The 19,028-nt window shown below is 42.7% G+C and overlaps 2 protein-coding genes across 12 annotated transcripts in view; one reads left to right on the forward strand and one right to left on the reverse strand.

The window, feature by feature from the left end:
- Window positions 1-7,161, forward strand: part of NSUN6 (NOP2/Sun RNA methyltransferase 6) — a 73,506-nt gene extending 66,345 nt beyond the window's left edge. The window contains exons 13-14 of one of the 2 annotated variants that reach the window (XM_058681773.1): window positions 5,063-5,124; window positions 5,931-7,161. The gene's annotated coding sequence lies outside the window, so the exon portion shown is untranslated. The remainder of the gene's footprint in view (window positions 1-5,062; window positions 5,125-5,930) is intronic. The other variant, XM_058681774.1, reaches the window with a different exon arrangement.
- Window positions 1-19,028, reverse strand: part of CACNB2 (calcium voltage-gated channel auxiliary subunit beta 2) — a 391,187-nt gene that overhangs the window by 3,949 nt on the left and 368,210 nt on the right. For all 10 annotated transcript variants that reach the window (XM_058681764.1, XM_058681766.1, XM_058681763.1 and 7 more), the window contains 6 exons: window positions 18,940-19,020; window positions 18,401-18,459; window positions 8,790-8,899; window positions 3,022-3,173; window positions 1,491-1,586; window positions 324-509 (listed from right to left, as the gene is read on the reverse strand). In XM_058681764.1, the coding sequence (XP_058537747.1) occupies window positions 324-509; window positions 1,491-1,586; window positions 3,022-3,173; window positions 8,790-8,899; window positions 18,401-18,459; window positions 18,940-19,020 (684 nt within the window). The remainder of the gene's footprint in view (window positions 1-323; window positions 510-1,490; window positions 1,587-3,021; window positions 3,174-8,789; window positions 8,900-18,400; window positions 18,460-18,939; window positions 19,021-19,028) is intronic.

Here is a 19,028-nt window from a genome sequence, read left to right on the forward strand (position 1 = left end):
TAGATGCAGAGTAAGTGGTGGCGCGGGAACGTGACCCCAGGCAGTCCGATTCCATGGTTGTGCTGTGTAGATGGCATAGGAAATTCTATCCTTGTCTTCCAGAACATGTAGTTAGGGAGTTTTAAAGTTTATATACGTCTGTAATATATTGTTTACCTGGTTTGTTTACCATCTTCAGTGGGAGCTGTGTACCCGTAAATGACTCAGTGTGGATGCAGCTGCTCTAACTGGAAGGAGTGCTGTGCTGGGTGACTGGGAGTGGATCCCGGCCATGTGACCTAAGGCAGCTCGGTTTCTAGGGTGTAAGGAAGAGCTCCTCTTACCTGTGAATTAGAGGCTTGAGTGGGGCTAGTAGGCAGAGTCGAAGTAGCTAAAGTCCGGCTAAGGAGAGGGTTGGGGAGATGGCTGCTGGGGGGGTGGGTGGCCTTCCAGTAGGCCTCCAGATAGTCGGCAAGGTGCTCACAAGCATCCTCCAGCTGGTTCTCGTCCAGGATCACGTCAAACAGCTCCTGCAGAGACAGACACTTCAGGTGGCGCACTTAGCCAGCCCCACACCGAGTGAGTTTCGCACACACACTCACACGAGGGAGGGGCTCAAGAGCTGCACCACTTTGTATTTGCTCGTGTGCTCCTGCTTTCTCCTTACCTAACTGGCTGACTGCCCTGCTGAGCGTGATTGCCAGTCTGTCCGCCTGAGATCGCCATTTACAACCCTCGATGCTTAACCGTGGCTGGCAATCACCAGAATATGAAAGGTGTCGTGAAAGTTGTTTAGGACACGATAGAAAAGAGAAGTAAAAAAAGCAAACAAAAATACAATCTGGACAGTACAGAAGAGGCCTGTTTTTTGACATGGAGACTATGAAAAACTTGATCTTGGAAATGACTGAGGCCCGTTTAGGACATGAAATTTGGCAGAAAAAAGCTGAAACCACAGATGATTTGACAGGGTGCAAACTTCAAAATATTCTAAGCAACAGAAAATTAATATAATCAGAACTCTTATAGCTTCTGCTATACCTGCATATCGAAACAAAACAAAAACCCAGAGGTGATCTAGGGTCCCAAAGCATGATAGGTAAAGGAGGGATTAGAAGGAAGAAGGTGTTTTGAGTGTTCAGAAATTTGTTTTTACGTGGTCTCAAATCAATTTCTCAGTTGTTAAGAGCCAGCAACTTGCTCCCTATTATTAGAAGTGAATAGTAATCCCAAATCCATTTTAGCAACGAAATTTCTGAAACCACAATCTTGTTTCATTTAAGACAATTAGATACTAACAGTGCACGGTCACCACGGAATGCACTGTAGCTTTTTGTAAGCCATGATCTAGACAAGTGCTTGTGGGAACGGGTGGGACAGTTCACCTCTTGGGAGTGAGGACCACGGCTCGGTGGGGAGAATTCCGTCCGGTGTTTGTGTGCCTGCCTTGCGGATATAATGCCAGGTCTGAGGACGCGGAGTGGATTGTACCGTTCCGAGAGACCACTTACCGGAGGACACTGAGCCAGTTTGTCTGCTGCTACCATCTGGACATTGAGGTGTTTGGCTTGAGATTTCCCCCGAGATTTTATTAACCTTTGTAAAACCTGTGCGAGATAAGGTGTAACGGGAGAACATCTGCACTCAGCTGAAGAAGCAGCTCAATAGACTGAGCTACAAAATGTCTAAGATTGCAGAATTAACGCGTTCACACACACACGTCAGGTGCAGGCTTCAAAAAACATACCCAGCTAGCATGGAGCTTATGCCGAAGCTTACCAAACCTCTGGTATCGTGGCTCCTTTATGTTTACAAAAACTGAGAACCCCAAGAGCTTTAGAACATAACGCCTGTTACATGTGAACATATTACTTATTCTTGTACAACTATCTATAGTTTTTTGCAAAGTCTCCTAGCTACACTTCCTTTTAACCTGCTACTGTGTATTGTTTGGGTTGGAATAGGTGAAGAAATTTATCCTTCAACACATAGGGAATTCAGAAGAGGAGGAGTATTTTAGTAGCCTTTGCAGGTAACTGTGGATATTGTCTTTTAACATTATACCAAACTACTTTCTTCACGACAGTCTGCACGTGAAAGCTAACACCCTATCCATGAACTTCTCTCACTCTCAAATTCCATTGCCCTGTCTTGAAATTTGAACGGATCTTTTACTAGGCATGATTTGTAACATTCATTCATCATCTGGAAAACCAATGGTGCACTGAGTTCTTCAGATCTTCGGACACATTTTTACAAGAATATATTTGCTATTACCACTAATCTCAGAAAAGTCTGTCTTTTGAGAAGCTGGTAAGCTCTCAGGTAGATTCAAATTTTCTGAAATTCTATTTTTTTGTTTGAAACCTTCAGTTTTATCACTGGTGACAAATGGGAAAAGATCTGCCAGATAAGCCAGTCTGAATAAACATAGTATGCCAGTTGTTCTTTCAAATAAAAATGGTGTTCCATGAAAAAAGAAGCTACTTGAGTTTGTATTTCGAAGTGTCCTCGAGATAGCTAACTGCTAAAACTGTAGCTGAAGCACTTTCAAATGTACTTCCTGTTTCATTACACAGGATATTGAAAAGGCTTGTATTGAAGAGTCAAACTTTACTCCTGTGTCAGGACCTTGCGCAGTGCGACTGCACGGTGGTGGTCTTCTTCACTGTGGGTGCTGTCTGGTACCAGTCTCGAGTCATGGACACTTAACTTTTACCCACCTTTGCACCATCAGTGCAAATGCCCAGACACTGAAAAAGGAAAATAATGTCTCAGTATTACTGTGGAAATCATTTTGACCTTGTGGTCTCTCAGCAAGTTTCTCAGAACCTTCCTCCAGGAAACCAGGGACCACACTTTTAGGAATCACTGTTGTAAGCCATGAAACTAACTATGGTGTTCGCTTATCTTAAGAACTCTTGACTACCCTGTCTCTTCACACTCCTGATGTTAGAAACATAGCCTTTTACAAGTGTAAAGCACAACATAAACGCCATAGTGAAGTGTGATTAGAGAGCAGACAAGAACAACCCCACTTACCTTAGGAGAAGAAATCTTTACGTATACTATAATGGGGGCCAAGGAAGTTTTACTAAGTTGAGCTGGATGATTAATAGTATCTGCGTCAAGGACTACCAGTTGCAATGTTCTTGCAAGTTCAAAAATCCTTTCGATTTCACTCTGAACTTCCGCTGTAAAAGGTTAAGCAGAGTTCAATTGAAGTATTTTTAGACCCAATAGAAATAAAGTAAAATGCTACACTGTTTCTTCACCTGGAAGGCAGGTAGGACAGCCAGTAGGTTAATGTTCACAGGCAACAGAGCTGATAAAAGGTATCCTTTGGAAAGAGCTGTCTCTCCAAAGTACCTTTAGAATTGAGGGAAGTCTTTCAACGAGCTATAAAATTTGCTTCCAGTATAACAGTTTGAGTAGGAGAATCAAAATCGTTGGCTATCGGTGCTGACTTACTTTTTGTGCTGTAAAACTTCACTCTGTGAAATCATTTCATAAAAATGTTGTAAAATAGAAACAATGTGTTTGTTTCTGACCACGTTACCATAGCAACTGTCACCACCTTTCTTTTCACTGTATCAGCTTAATCTGTGTTTATACGGTCACCTATTGGTATGCTTTCTGGATATGATAATCTAGATAAATGTATTAGCAAGCTGAAATACAACATTAAAAACAGGAGAGACGTTAATGGTATCTATAACAAACTTGTCCAAAAACACACTTTTCATGGTTTCTACCACCAGACGAATGGTCCTGCAGTATTCCTATTCTAAAAGGGCAGTTCTCCATTAGAAGCAGCACTACAGGGCACCTGTATGGCTCATTCAGTTGAGCATCCGACTCTTGATTTCTGCTCAGGTCATGGTCTCGCGTGTTTGTGAGTGCGAACCCTGCATCCGGCTCTCTGCTGACAGCATGGAACCTGCTTGAGATTCTCTCCTTCTGCCCCTCCCTTGCTTGCACTCTCTCAAACAAACATTTAAAAAAAAAAACAAAAAACAGAAAAAAGCGAAAATCCAAACGATAAGGTTTATAGAGAAATTATCAACTAAAAGTACACTTGAACACCAGGGAAATTTCATTCAGTCTGTCTACCCCATGATCTCTCTAGAATCTAAAACAGGATGTCCAATAGAATGTTCTGTGATGATGGAAATAGTCTGTATCAGTGCCGTCCACCCGATAGCCAGCCACTAGGTACTTGCGGCCACTGAGCACTCGAAATGTAGTGTGAATGAGAAGCTGAATTTTTAAGCTTAAAGTGAAATAGCCAGAAGCTCCAGAAGCATAGATCTGTCAAGCCTAGCATGCAGCTTGCAGTGTCTACTACGACCATGAAGGGCGGGTTCCTTGAGACCCCTAGCCCTACAGAACACCTTTCAAGTCCTCTTATTTGGTTCTGTGCGGAAGACTCCTGGAGATAACTCCCACTACTGCAGAAAAGATAAGTCACTAATCATCTGCCTCACAACATGTTATGACTAGACTCCTTTTATTTACCCGGATGTCTTTAAAATCTGGACTCAAACCACCTGCAATACCAGCTTTAAAATAATATTTGGTTACATGGTACTCGTGACAATCTTGCAGGAAGGAAAAACAAAACCCGATTAAGCTTCTGGATCTGCCAGTTTCTAAGAAACAGAACAATTAAATAAACTACACTGTAATGCAGTTAGCAGACTTTGGACTATGGAAAACTATGCATAAGTGACCCAGACTCTTTAAGCAAAAAGTTACAAGGGAAAAAAAAAAAAAAGATATATGGAAAACTATAGACTAAGAAACTTAAGGACCTTTGAACCAATCACTGTGGACTTTAATTCGCATCTTGACTTTATATATTTACAACGCATAAGTGAGTAAAATATAAAAAATATATATGACAATTAGGAAATGATACATGGCTGAATGGAAATCTCATGATTCTAGCGATGTATTGTTAAGATATGATAATGGCATTATGGTTTAAATAAAGAGAGTCCCTAATCTTTAGAAATAGGTACTGAAATATTTACAGATAAAATCTGTATTGATGTCTGGGATTTGTTCCCAAATAATCCAGAGACAGTTGGGGGACAAAGGAGAGGACTGGAGATGAAACAAGACTGGCCATAAATGTCGAAAGTGAGTGATAAATACCTGAAGTTCCTTCCACTTCTAACTTCCCTACATAACTGAATTTAATAACAGTTTAAAAAATAAAAATGGTATATTCTGATTTTTTTTCATAATAGTGTTTTAAAACATGACTAATATTGTTTACATATTCTCTACATTTACCTTATCTTTACATTTTTATTCCAATTATAACCTTGCTACAGCTTTATAACCTTGTTGTGGCTTAACTATCTTAATTCAAGTAATATTTTTAAGAGTGTAATGTTCTTCTGCATTCTCTAAGTGTGAAATGTATCTAATTTAGGTATCTTAGATTGTGATGCTTGACCAACATTACAACTGGAAAAACAAAGTTAGAACTTGTATGAATCTTATGGCTACAAATAAAGCCGTCCGTCCATCCAAAGAAGTCATGTACCACCCCAAAACAGTACAAAAGATGTACTTAAAGCTTCACATTTTTCCAAGTTTTCTTTCCCTTCATGTCATACAGTGGTACATCAGCATAATGAACTCCAAAGGCAACATACTATACTTTGGTTTCTGTAACGGAGCTTTTCTAAAAGCTTACGCATAAAGCAAATTTTTACCTATCAAATTATATCTTCACTGTACCGGATCTTTCATCCTTCTGTAAAAGAAGTGATAGCTGAAATTGATCTTTGAGGTGAGGATCTATCTTCTCAAATTTAAGCTCTACTAAATATAGAAGAATCTTAAGGTATAGCATATACATAAACTTACGTATCTGGAATGTGAAAGTATCGGTTTTGTACTACGTTGTAACATGAAACGTGTTTCCTCTACAACAGAGTCCACATAATGCCCACAACTTGTAATTCAACATGTACGGGCATCACTGGACCATTCTCCTGCTATAAGTACCTATCTCCTAGTGCTACCATAAGAAAAACTTAAAATCGCCAGAGAAACCTACCCCTACATTTCCCTGGGAGCAAAGACTCCGTATTTGCTAATTCAGTGTCCATGGAGACTTTACTAAGAATTGACTGCACCTTAAGCCCCGTCCTCTGCCGAGTTCCAGATCTGTTTATACAATCGATTGCCTGCTGGACATCTGCGTGCTTCGTAACACTGCAAATTCAACATGTGCACAAACGCAGTCATCATTTTCCTTATCCCCCTACCCAGCCCGGTACTCCAGCCAAGCTCCTCCTCCTGAATTCCTTCTCCCCAGAATAACACCATTGATGACCCAGTTCCTGAAAGCGGAACCTTACAGCTCGTGCTGGAGTCGGCTTCTTCATGTTCCAGGTTCAACAGATTGCCAGATCCCGGCTCTCTTCTCTCTGGACTCCTTTCATTCTACTCATTCCCTTCACCCCTGTCTGATGTCAGTCCTCTTAATCTCTAAGTTGAATGATGAATGACCACGACTACTAAATGACCTGACAGGGCAAGAAGTGGACTGAGAGGAGATGCTTCTAAAGGCACCCGTTTGATTAGGTTTTGCACGGAGGACATTATTTTTCCCTGAAACAACCTCAACAATCTGAGTTTCCCCTGACTTAGCTCTTGCCCCTTTCCATTCTCTTCTCCACATTGCTGTCAGTGATCCTTCTAAAACACAAGTCCTATGGTGTCACGTCTGCTTTCCTACACCTTTCTACCGCATCCACAATAAAAGGCCTACAAAGTCCTACATGATCAGGCACAGTCTCTCTGACCTCATCCTCCCAACCCCTGGCCTCTGCTCGTTCCACATCTGGCTTCCTTGCTATCCCTTAAACACATCACACATACTCCCACCACAGGGCCTTTGCACCTTCAGCTCCCTCTGCCCGAGACAGTCTTTTCACGGGTAGCTTACTGTAAGGCCAGAGAATTCACAACATAAGTCATTCTGCTAAAACGTTGCTTCCTCCGAGAGGCTCCCCCAACATCCCCATGTAAAAAATCACTCTTCTCAGTTTTTCTGTACCCCTTGGCCTGCCTTTTCTTTCCAGACTCCTGAACCACGGACTTTTATTATCTGCTCACTTTTGTCCATGTGTTCCTTATGAAATAAAAACTCTATATGAGAGTGAGGAGTTGGTGTCCTTTACATCTGTGTCCCCAGCACTTACAATAATGCCTAGCACATGGTTGGTACTCAAGTATTTGTTAAATGGATGAATAAATGCCTAAAACCTATGATACATGGTTCCATAATGCCTTAAGGGTAAGCTCCAAATCCCTTAATATCTCTCCTCTGCTTCTCTGGTGGCACCTCCCACCTCCCTCTTTTAAACCATACATTCACAGCTAAGGTAAAGAACAGTGTTGTCCAGAAGCTTCTCTTCACTCTCACTTTAAGTCCCTATCATCCTCTCTACCTCCTTCCCTCCTTTTTTTTTTTTTTTTCCCCCTAAAAGTTTCATTGAAAGTGTTGAGAGTGATGGCGGGGGGGGGGGGGGGGGGGGAAGGGATGGGAGAGAATTACGAGCATGTTCTGCACTGTCAGCTCAGAGCTCACCGTGGGGGTTGATCCCAGAACCAGTGCTCTATTACCCAAGTGTAGTCAGTGAGGGTTTTTTAGGTGAGGAACCAAACTGTGTTTTCTAAGGTATTCTACATATTACTAACAGATAGTTTATTATTTTTAATAGTTTCTCTATGATTTATATAATGATTTATATAAAGATCTCAAACTCTCAGGGGCGCCTCGGTGGCTCAGTCGGTTGAGCGTCCGACTTCTGCTCAGGTCATGATCTTGTGGTTTGTGAGTTTGGGCCCCGCGTCGGGCTCTGTGCTGACAGCTCAGAGCCTGCAGCCTGCTTTGGATTCTGTGTCTCCCTGTCTCTCTGCCCCTCCCCTGCTCATGCTCTGTCTCAAAAATAAACTAAAAAAAAATTTTTTTTAAATTGAAAAAAAAAATCTCAAACTCTCAGAAAAATTACTTTATAATAACAGAACCTAACAACCCAGTGAGTGAAATGTGACCATGATTAACCTAAAACTCCAAGCACATGCCACAGAGAAGAAATAACTGCCGAACTATCTCATTTGAGCAAATCAGCACGTTTATAAACAGTATCCAAACACAACCCTGTAGACATGTTCACTAAAATCTCTATACTGTTTTTGTACATAATATCAGTTAAAAATGGCCAGTAACTAATTTTATCTTTTATCTCAACACCTACTCATCCCCCTGACACACACTATCCTGAATATGACATAATCATTGATATAATTCAGTTACCGAGGGTCTTTGGATAATAGCCATCACTGATGGAAAACATACTATGTTTAATCCTTACAATAATTCTACAAGGTAGTTCTCTCTCTCTTTGTTGTTTAGATGAGGAAACTCGGCATTAAAGACATCAGCGAACTTGCCCACGGTAACACCAATGCAAAGCCAGGAAGTTTTAGAGTCTCTAGACACCCAAGCTCACATTAGTGGGGGAAAGGAAAAAAACACAACCAAAACATTAATGCTGACAGCCAGTGGAACATTTAACTCGCAACTATCCTAACAAATCTTTCCGCATCATGAAATCACTAAGACTGTAACACCTGCCCCTGGCAACACGGGTTGGCAACACGGGTCCTTTCTTCTCTGCTCTATGACACACGGAATTATCATCTAGTTAGAGCTTCTCATTGGCAACGTCAGGAGAGAAATGTTTCAATAGCCTAAGCTCATCAGCACTGCACAGACTTACCTAAGCTTGACCTTGTGTTAGATCTTTCTATTATTGCATGCTTGCTGGGATTGTTTAACACTGAGCGCTTGGCGAGCGAGATGTCAGCCGTGACCCTTGTGATGGATATCCTGTGGGCGAAAAGTAACAGAAGACCCTGAGGTTACTAGCTGAATAAAAGGGGATAGAAGTACATTCCCAAAACGCATCTAGATTTGAGATATACAGTGAACATTATTTTCAGGTGAAAATCATTTTTAATGAATTGTTAATGACTAATCATTCATTTTGGCTTATCCTGCACCTCCTTACTCGGCATTTGTTGTGTGCTTACCAAGGACGAAGCGCTCTACCAGACTTAAGAGTCTAGTGGAAGAGATGGGCAATAAATAAGAAAAGAAAATTAACAAAATAATTAAAAGATCAAGATGGCTGTCAGAGAGAGGACAGATAGGGTGTTGTGACAGTAAGGAATTAGGGGGCTCCTTTTAGGTCTGGTAGAAATGAGAGCACCACAATTTGGAAGCTGGAAACAGTAAGATGACAGACCCAGAGAAGTAAATATCTAAGTCAGTAACGGGAATAGTTGAGTAAAGTAGAAGCCTCATGATGCCGCTGAAGAAGAAGGCAAGACTAAAAACACGAGGTTTGGTGAAAAGTCTGTTTCCGAGTTCTAGCCCCCCCACCTCCCCTCGAGCCGCCAGGTGATACTCCCTTCCCCGTGTGATTTAACACCACTGGTTGATTCCCTATAGGCAGTAAAATACAGGGCCTCTGACCAGGAGACCCTAGGCAGAGAGAGGACAGGGACACTAGATGGAAAAGAAAGGATTCTAAATGTTGGGCCACCAGCCCTCTTCCCTGTCTTACAGTTCTGACAGCCAGGCTTACTTCCTCCAGGGGTCAGTATGGAAGATCTTTCCATGGGAAAACTGACTGCCAAGGGGAGGACACCCCAAGATAACGACATTGGAGGTTTCCAATTAGATGGTCCAGTGAGCCTGTCCTATAGGGAAGCATAAAGCTGACAAGCCCCACCTGTGAGCACAGAATTTCCAAGTGATCACGTGATACCCCCATTCTTAGGAGCCCCACAGCGCTCCCTGAGAGTCTTAGGAAAAGCTCTAACATAAGAGACCAAAACAAACAGAAAAAGCAACAGTATGAATAATATAGTTGATTCTTGAACAACATGGGGGTTTGAAGCACCAATACCCTGTGCAGTCAAAAATCCACATAGAGCTTTTGACTGCCTCCAAACTTAACTAATAGCCTACTGTTGACTGGAAGCCCTACTGATAATGTAAATAAGCTATAAACACATATTTTATATGTTATATATTCTGTATACTTATAATAATACCTAACTTTTTCTTAATTTTCCAGTATTTCTAATTGGTTCACCGGCAGGATGTTTCAAATGGTCACAATTCCTCCCCCCAATTTTCCAATATATTTATTGAAAAACAAAATCTCATAGGGGCGCCTGGGTGGCTCAGTCAGTTGAGCATCTGGCTCTGGGTTTCGACTCAGGTTATGATCTTGCAGTTTCGTGGTTTCAAGCCTCACATCAGGCTCTGTACTGGCAGTGTGAAGGTTGCTTGGGATTCTCTCTTTCCTTCTCTCTGCCCCTCCTGCTCTCTCTCTCTCTCTCTCTTTCAAAATAAAGAAACATTAAAAAAAAATCCTCATATAAGTGGAACCACACAAGTTCAAAGTCGTGTTGTTCAAGGGCCAGCTGTATTCAAAGTTGAAAGCCAGGAGATTATTATATCCAGGAAACTAACAAATTTCTGTTTAGAAACTCAGAATGAGTCGTTGGAAATTAAAAAGTAGAAGTAAAAATTCAAAACAATAGCTGGAACATAAGTTAAGAAAATCTAAAGGATAAAACAAAGCAAGAGTAAAAGGCAAAGAGAGAGAAAATAGAAGGTATGAGAGAGAATTACCCAGCAGATTCAACTTCCAAATAATAAGAGTCCCAGAAAAAAAGAGAATCAAGAAAGCAGGGGAGAGGAAACCAAAAAAAAAAAAAAAAAAAAAAAAAAAAAAAAAAAAAAAAAAATTAATTCCATAAGAGTCTGATTATCCAAATTGAAAAGGATGGGCACAAAGGTTCAAAGTTCTACACCGGGACTCAGTCTTCACAAATTTCATGACATGAGGGACAAAGGAAAAAGACAGGTCCCACACTAAGTATCCTGTAATTCTTTTTAATTTTTTTAATGTTTATTTATTTTTGAAACAGAGAGGCAGACACAGAATCTGAAGCAAGCTCCAGGCTGTGAGCTGTCAGCACAGAGCCTGACGTGGGGCTCGAACTCACAGACCGTGAGATCATGACCTGAGCCGAAGTCAGATGCTTAACCAACTGAGCTACCCAGGTGCCCCACGTGTCCTGTAATTCTTAACAGCAACAATGGAAGCCAGAAGATAATGGGGCAAAACGTTGTCAGAATTTTAAGGGGAAATTATTCCAATCAGAATTCTATAGCCATTTTAACTCTCAATTAAATGGGAGAGTTGCTTAAAGACACTATTAGATAGATATTCAGGGCCTCCAAAAGCTCTGTACTTTTCTAGGGAAACTACTAGAGGATGTTGTGGACTGAGATGACAGGGTAAACCCTGAAAGCGATCAAAGGATCTAAGGAAGAGGGGCTCCAACCCAAAAGGGGGGGCGAAGGAAACCCCAAGAATAAAGGTGAAAGATGTCGCAGAATGACAGAAGGCCCCCAGAGGTTCAGGAAGTTCAGTGACTACAGGATGCATTTCAATACGCTGCAGGGGGGGGGGGGCGCGGAGTGGTTCAGACAACTGGGGAATTAAGGGTTCAGTTAGGGCCGAATACAGAGAAAGTTAAGCAAGCATGAAAAGTAAAATTACTTATCTCACGGTTCCCATGAGAAAACACCAAAGAAAGAACTATACCCACAAGGTCATAATACATAGTAAAAATGGAACCAGCTGAAATTAGGATTTAACCGTTGGGAGACTGAAAGAGGAGATGTGTGCAGGTATGGGAGAAACAGCTGTAAGATGCAGGAGAGGTAAATATGTTGCAAGGTAGGAAGTCAATAGATAAAGCCTAACACTGGAAACTCAAGTAGCAAATCGAGCACGTTATCTAGAGGTAAGGAGTAACGAAGCAAAAGGGCCACCTAAAGTAGTTTAGAGTGGCTGTCAACTGAAGCACAGGGCATTTGGTAAAATGGGGGAAGGGACTACGGGCTGTTGTAAAGAAATGTGCGTTTATGTGTCACAAAATTCATCTTTCTGGTGACTGGTGACTGATTCCATCAATTTGGACCAATTCATAGAATCCTCTATCTGCAACCACAGTCATGATAAGAAATAGTTCCATTACCAACACCCCCACCCAAATTCCCTTGTGCTGCCCCCTTTATTGTCAGTCTTCTCCCCCTTCCCTAACCCTGGCACCCAAAGAACTGCTTTTCATCCCTCTGGCTTCGCCTTTTCCAGAATATCACTGTAGCCTTCTGAATGGAGCGCCTCCCACTTCTCATAATGGATTTGAGATTCAGCCACATTGTTGTACATTTCCATTTTTTCTTACTGCTGAGTGGGACTGCTCTTTTTTAAAAAATAAGTATTGGATTTTTGGGCTTTCTGTCCACTGAGGAGAATTTTATTTAACATGTAAGAAAAGCAATAACCAGAAAAGACACTAAAACATCAATCTAAACATCGTTTCATTATTATTTCAAAATGCATTCACAAGTGAAATCAGGCTACAGGTGAAACACCCAATGCTTAGTAATCGTTTAACATGTTTTTGTTTATTTGGGGGTGGGTATAGTAGCTAGGGTGACACAATCTGGGAAGCTCCAGCTGCAAAGGAGGTGACAACTGAGCATCTGCCTGACCACGGAGGGGGTCACTCATCCAACACCGATTTATTGAGTGCCTACTATGTGCCAGCCATGAGGGTGCTCTTCTGGAACTCAAATTCTTATGGGATGTAGGGAGAGAGGAAGGAAACAGACAGATGTGTGATGCCAGGTGGTAAGAAAGCCATTACAAAAATAATGGAGGGTCATGAAGACACAGATGGGGTGCAGGGGAGGGTACATTTGTGTTCAGGGAACACCTTTCAGGAAAGCTGACCTTTGGTCAGGGGCATGAAGGAAGTGAGGGAATGAGCCACACGGACACTGTGAGCAGGGTGTTCTAGGCGGAGGGAAGAGTGAGCATCTGAAGTGGGGGGCATTGCAGCAGTACAGCTGGATGGGACCCAGGTACTGCTGGCGACCACAGTCTGGGTCTGGGCACTCCCTGGGAGGCAAGCTGCCCGGTGATGTGCACCGCCCTGGGCACACAGTGGTGACCAGACAGACGAGACCAGAGAGTACCACACAGTCAGCCTGTGGGGAAACTGATTCAGCAGCAGGACGGGATTTTCTATAATAACACATCCTCCTTCCCTCACATGCTCAGACCTTTCTGCACATGGTATGCTCAGCTGAGGACCCAACGACCTGCTTCGGTGGGCAGCTCTGTCAGCTGTGTGAAGTGGGGTCACTATCCTATTTCAACTCCTTAAGTGTGCCTTGGGGATTGTCACCACTTGGGGTTCCGCCAAAAGAGGGACCTTGAAAATTACAAGGGCAAAATTTGGGGGACGATTCAACTTAGAGTCGTGGCTCTAAACCCTCTCGGAATATCAAAACTGCCATGGAGGCTTTGAAAGTGACGTTAGGTCCTTCCTTAGAGATTGGGTTCGGTCACAGGCGGCACAAAGCCTTTGTTGTTTGCTCTGATTTATTTTTAAAGTGCTGCAGAGGATTCTAATATGCATCCAGGCTAGATAACCACCAGTTTAGAAGAAGCTGTCTTCACATCTAAGGCAAATTATCCACACGACAGAATACAGCGATGTAATGTTTCCCAGGATTATTGATTTCCAGTAAAATTCGCTCACAGAAGATTCAACAGCGTACGTATCCCTACAGTTCAGCTCGCATTCCAGACACTTCAGTGCTGACGGCTAACATTTGCAAAGTCACTAGGAAGGAAAACCAAATTTATCACTGATGGTAGCTCTCCCTCTTGTCCTCAATTTCCTTGTTAATTTACCTGTCAATGTCCTACAAGGTGAATCCGAAGATTGCTTTGTTTACACGACACAGTTGGTTAGGATGGATCTGATTCTAAATGGGCTCCTCCACCGCACACAACAGAGAGAAGATAATGATTTATCATCTCTTCTTTGACCTGACACACTTTAACGCTATTTAACAGCAAGGATCACGATTCTGACAACTCTCCAGGGCTTCAACAAATGAACCCAACTAGGTTTAAGAACAGAAAAGAATTCCTGTCAACAGTCTCTTCCTCACCAACACCTCCTCTTATATTTTCTTCCCCTTGGGCTTCCAATTTTTAAAAATAAATTTAGTTTATTTAATAGATAATTAAGGAGTAGTTTTCCCCTTCTAAAATTCCACGTATAGGGAAGTGATGAGTTTCCTTCCCCTATTCGTGCCAAAACCAAAAGACATTTAATGATTCAGGGACTCTGGATGTCTTGCCATGTGTTAAAAAATTCAATTTTTGCATGGATTTTTCTAAGTGTATCTTATGGACCCTGTTAATTCCTTTGAGGATCTTTACTAGGTGATCCCAAGCCTAGAGTGTTAAACGTGAGCTTTATGGGTCAGATAAGCCAAGGCAGGCCCATTAATAAAACCACGTGGAAATTACTCCTGGCCAGAAGCAGCAAATCAATACAGTATTCACATATTTGGTTCATTTGTCTCTTAAATGAAATCAGCCTGAATGGCTAATACTTTAGAACATGGGTCCAAGATATACCCTATGGCTGGCATCTGTCTTCCCAATTCAGAACTTACTAGGTTTAGACAGCAAGGAAATACCATCTCATTTCTCCATCTTTGGTGTTTTGGAAAGGACAGTGGGCTAACTCAGTGACAGAAAGCATAGTGCTTTGTCTAACAGAATTTTCTGGGTGTGCATTCTCAAGAAGACCATCCCAAACTAGGATAAATGACAGAGGCAACAACGAAGAACTGAAAAGTAACTAAGCCTGGTCAGGACTATGCCTTTTTCACTTGGCCAGTGCCCGACATGTCGCCTTGGACCAAGCCAGAGACTGTGTTTTCCTGGTACACAGTGAAAAATAGTTCATAAAGGTATGGGGAAAAAATCAAATTAGGAGCATTTGATTAGGTGGATCTTGATTACCAAGTCTTTTTTATACCTCAAATCAAAGTGTCTGCTTTCCTTTTCTGTCTCTTTCGGTCCTTTTCTTGTCCTGGCCTCCCTTGCTCAAAGCCAATATAAATTAGAAATGGCTATAGAAGCACATGTGGTCAAGGAAAAAGCAGTATATTAAGAAATAGAAAAGAACAATGAAACCCACAGATACCATCTATTGTACCTGTGTTGTTAGGATACAAGAAGGAAAGGAGTATCGAGGAGAGGCACCAAATTTGTCTTGTTAAAAATGCAGAGATTTAAACCAGCCCAGGTTGTTCCCACATCCCCTACAATCAACTCTTTGTTTAAATTTCAAAGTCTCCGTTTTAGACTCCTATCGTATCTTTGATGCTTCAGGAAGTGGCTTAACCTTGACCACATTGACTATCTGACTCAAGGCTTCCTTTCAGTGAACTTGAGGCAAGCTCCATAAAGCCAAGGCCCTTGTCTGATTTTGCTCCTCGCAATGCCTAGCACATAGAGTATGCTCAATAAAACTTGCTGAAGCAAGCTGAGGGGGAAGGGGAAAAGAGGAAAAGGATTCAGTCCAAGCCAATTAACACGACCCACTAGATATGGCCCTGGCTTTGTTACCCATCACTCCTTGTCGAGGGACTTGACTCAAAGACCTCTAGCTAGCTTGCCTTCCCCATGATGCTGTACCACACCTTGATGCCTGGACATGCCTTTCTAATTCGAGTTGGTGAAATCTTAGCTACCACTTTAAAACCTTTCCTAGAGAGGACATCCCTGTCAGTGTTCCTCCCTCCTCTCTTTACCCCAGACATACACATGCTGAGCTGCCCTTTCATTCACTTTTTATGTCACTGGTCGAAATTTCAACTGATGGTCGACACCTAAGGTCCACAAAGACAGTGAATGGCTTCAATATCTCTGCGTTTCTCTAGCAGGACACATATAGGAGACATTCATTCAACGGTCACCCACAAGTATTGTTCACAATGGGCACAGTTCCAGGCATTGAGAACATAACAGTTCATATAAGAGATTTAAAAACAACAACAACAAAAAACAACAAAAAACCAAAAAACCTGCCCTCATGGAGTTTATATTCCAACTATGGGAGAATGACAACAAACAAAATTAATAAATACACAAAAGATTCATGGAAAAAAGGGAGGAGGAGGGGATGGGTGTGTGTATGTGTGTGCACATATACCAAGAAGAGTATCTGGCACAGGGAACTGCAAGTGCAAAGGCCCTGAGGTGCGCATGTATCTGGCTGTCTGGCACACTCCTGGAACAAGGAAGTCCGTACAGCAGGAACAGAATGAGCAAGTGGGAGAGCGTAAGAGATGAGGTCAGAAGTAAGGCAGGGTGTGGGGGTGCGCATGGTCAGACCAGAGAGGGTCTTAAAGGCCACTATAAGGACTCTGATTTTTACTCTGTGTAAAAAGAGAAGTCACGGGATGGGTCTGAACCCAGTGATGGGAACCGGCTCACAGTTTAACAGGGTTGTTCAGGCTGCTGAATTGAGAAGAGACATTAAGGAAGCAGTGATAGAAGCAATGATACCAGTTAGGAGGCAATTTATGATAATAATCCAGGGAAGATGATGGGGTCTTAGACCAAAAGGATAGCAGAGGATGTGTGAGAAGTTGGTAGATTCTTGATACATTTTAAAGATACGGACAACAGCATTTGGATGTGGAATGTAAGAGAAAAAGAATAGTCAAGAATGATTCAGGGCACTTGGGTGGCTCAGGTGGTTGTGTGTCTGACTCTTTTTTTTTTTTTTTAAATTTTTTAAATCTTTATTTAATTTTGAGAGACAGTACAAGTGGGGGAGGAACAGAGACAGAAAGACACAGAATCCGAAGCGGGCTCCAGGCTCTGAGCTGTCAGCACAGAGCCTGACGCGGGGCCTAAACTCACAAACCGTGAGTTCGTGACCTGAACTGAAGTCGGATACTTAACCGACTGAGCCACCCAGGCGCCCCGAGTGTCTGACTCTTAATGTAGGCTCAGGTCATGAGCTCACTGTTCGTGGGATCGACCCCTGTGTCGGGCTCTGTGCTGACAGCCTGGAGGCCACTTGCGATTCTCTCTCCCCCCGCTCTCTGCCCCTCCCCCCCCCAAAATAAATAAATAACCCTTAAAAAAAAAGGATGATTCAATGATTTGCGGCTAATGGGTATTAGAACTAAAAGATGAAGCAGCTATACCTGAGGTGTGGAAGACTACGAGAAGAGCAGGCTTTAGGGGAGTTGGGAGGTTCAGTTTGAGAAATCCATTGGACATCTTAGTGGTGATCCCAATAGGCAGCTGGGTATGTGGGTCTGAAATTTGGAGGACAGACCGGCGAAGGAGTGCTATTTAAAGCCTTAAAATGAAATCATTCACGGAATGAGTGTAACTAGAAGAGAGAACACCAAAGGACTTAACCCTGGGCTCTCCCAGATGTCTAGCTGATGAGAAAGAACCAGCCAAGGAGAGAAAGGAGACAAAGTGAGATAAAAGAAACACCAGGAAAGTGTGCTTGCAGGGAGCAAGCAAACCAAGTATTCAAATGACGATGAGGCAGTCCAACATGTCAGTTACGAGGAGGGCTGAGGATTCACCCCTGGATTTAACGATGGTGAAAGTCACGGACGATCTGACAGGACTAGTTTGGGCTGAGCGATGGATGCATAACTGGAGTACACTTCAGTATGAGAGGAGAACAAGTGTGTACTCCGTGCTCAAGGAGCTTGGCTGTAAAGAAAAGGAGACAAATGGAGCAGCTAGAGGGGAACAGGCGTTGGAACTTTCTTCAGAGGGAGAAAGTACCTTTTTAGATGCTGATGGAGTTTCCATTAGAATGAGAAGTAGCCATAAGGAGAAAGGAAAGGATTCTCCAGCTGTGTTGGGGTAGGAAGGGATCTAAGTGCCCAAGTCGTTGGGTTGGCCATTGCTAGGAACGTAGTGACAGGGAAAAATAGAGGGCATTCCAGCAAACAGGCAAGTGGGGCTCGGTGTGGGCGTGGGGACTCTAGAGGTTCTCTGTTTGCCTCCACAGGGGAGAGAGATGACAAGGGGCTTGGGAATTGGTGAGAGAGGAGATGGTACAGACGTCAGAAAAGTGAGAAGACGATGTATATTGTATCTGTGCAGCATTGAGAGCCAGCTGACTTTAGGGTGATACTAGTCAACAGGCCAAAAAGCTTATAGATGCAGGCGCAGGGACAGAGAGCTGGCTAGTCCAGGGTTGAGGATGTGCTGAGCAAGTATGACAGATATTTACTGAATCAGAGTGAACTGAATGAGACTTCTTGCCCATCACCATAGAGACCTCAGAGGGCATTTTTCTCTCGGGATCACACGCCTGTCCCACCCGGGTTTTGTCATCGTCGAGGAGAAATCCACAAAATCCAGTATCCTGAAATACTCACCGCCCTTCAAATCTGTGTTTTAAAAAATCAAACAATGCTTTTTGCATCATATCTGTGACCTGCAATTGAGCAAGCAATACATTAATAAGACACAATAAAATATTACTAATTAGGATAAAACACTTCTACTCCTCAGACTGTTTAAAAACCTATGCTTCCCCTTTGGAAAAAGTAGCATGGGAGACTGTCACGCTATTTCCGTTGCCGAGTTGTGGTAGCAGTGACAATTAAAAAGGGAACGTTCCCCCAACTTATCCTGATGTTTTAGTGACAATAACATGACATCGCAAGTGGTTTCGGGCAACTCTCCGTTTGACACTATTTCCCCCCAGGCTGAGTAAACTAAAGCTAGCAAAATCTCCAAAGCAACAGCCATAAAAACAAAACAGAACAAAACAGGAAGCACTATGTACCGCAGCCTGGAAAATAACATGCTTTGCTGCTACGAGCTCTTTAAGGTCTCAATTCAAGAGGGAGGTGGAGTCACAAAGCAGTGCTGCTGGTGAAGGTCACGTGTGCTCCGGAGGGCAGCCACTCACCTCATAGCCCTTCAGAGATGGGCCCACCAAGACCACGGGTCGCATGGAAGGTACCACGTCATAAGGAGGAGTGTGCTCTGTCTGCAGAG

This window comes from Neofelis nebulosa, chromosome 8 (assembly GCF_028018385.1).
Source record: "Neofelis nebulosa isolate mNeoNeb1 chromosome 8, mNeoNeb1.pri, whole genome shotgun sequence".
Lineage (NCBI taxonomy): Eukaryota > Metazoa > Chordata > Mammalia > Carnivora > Felidae > Neofelis > Neofelis nebulosa.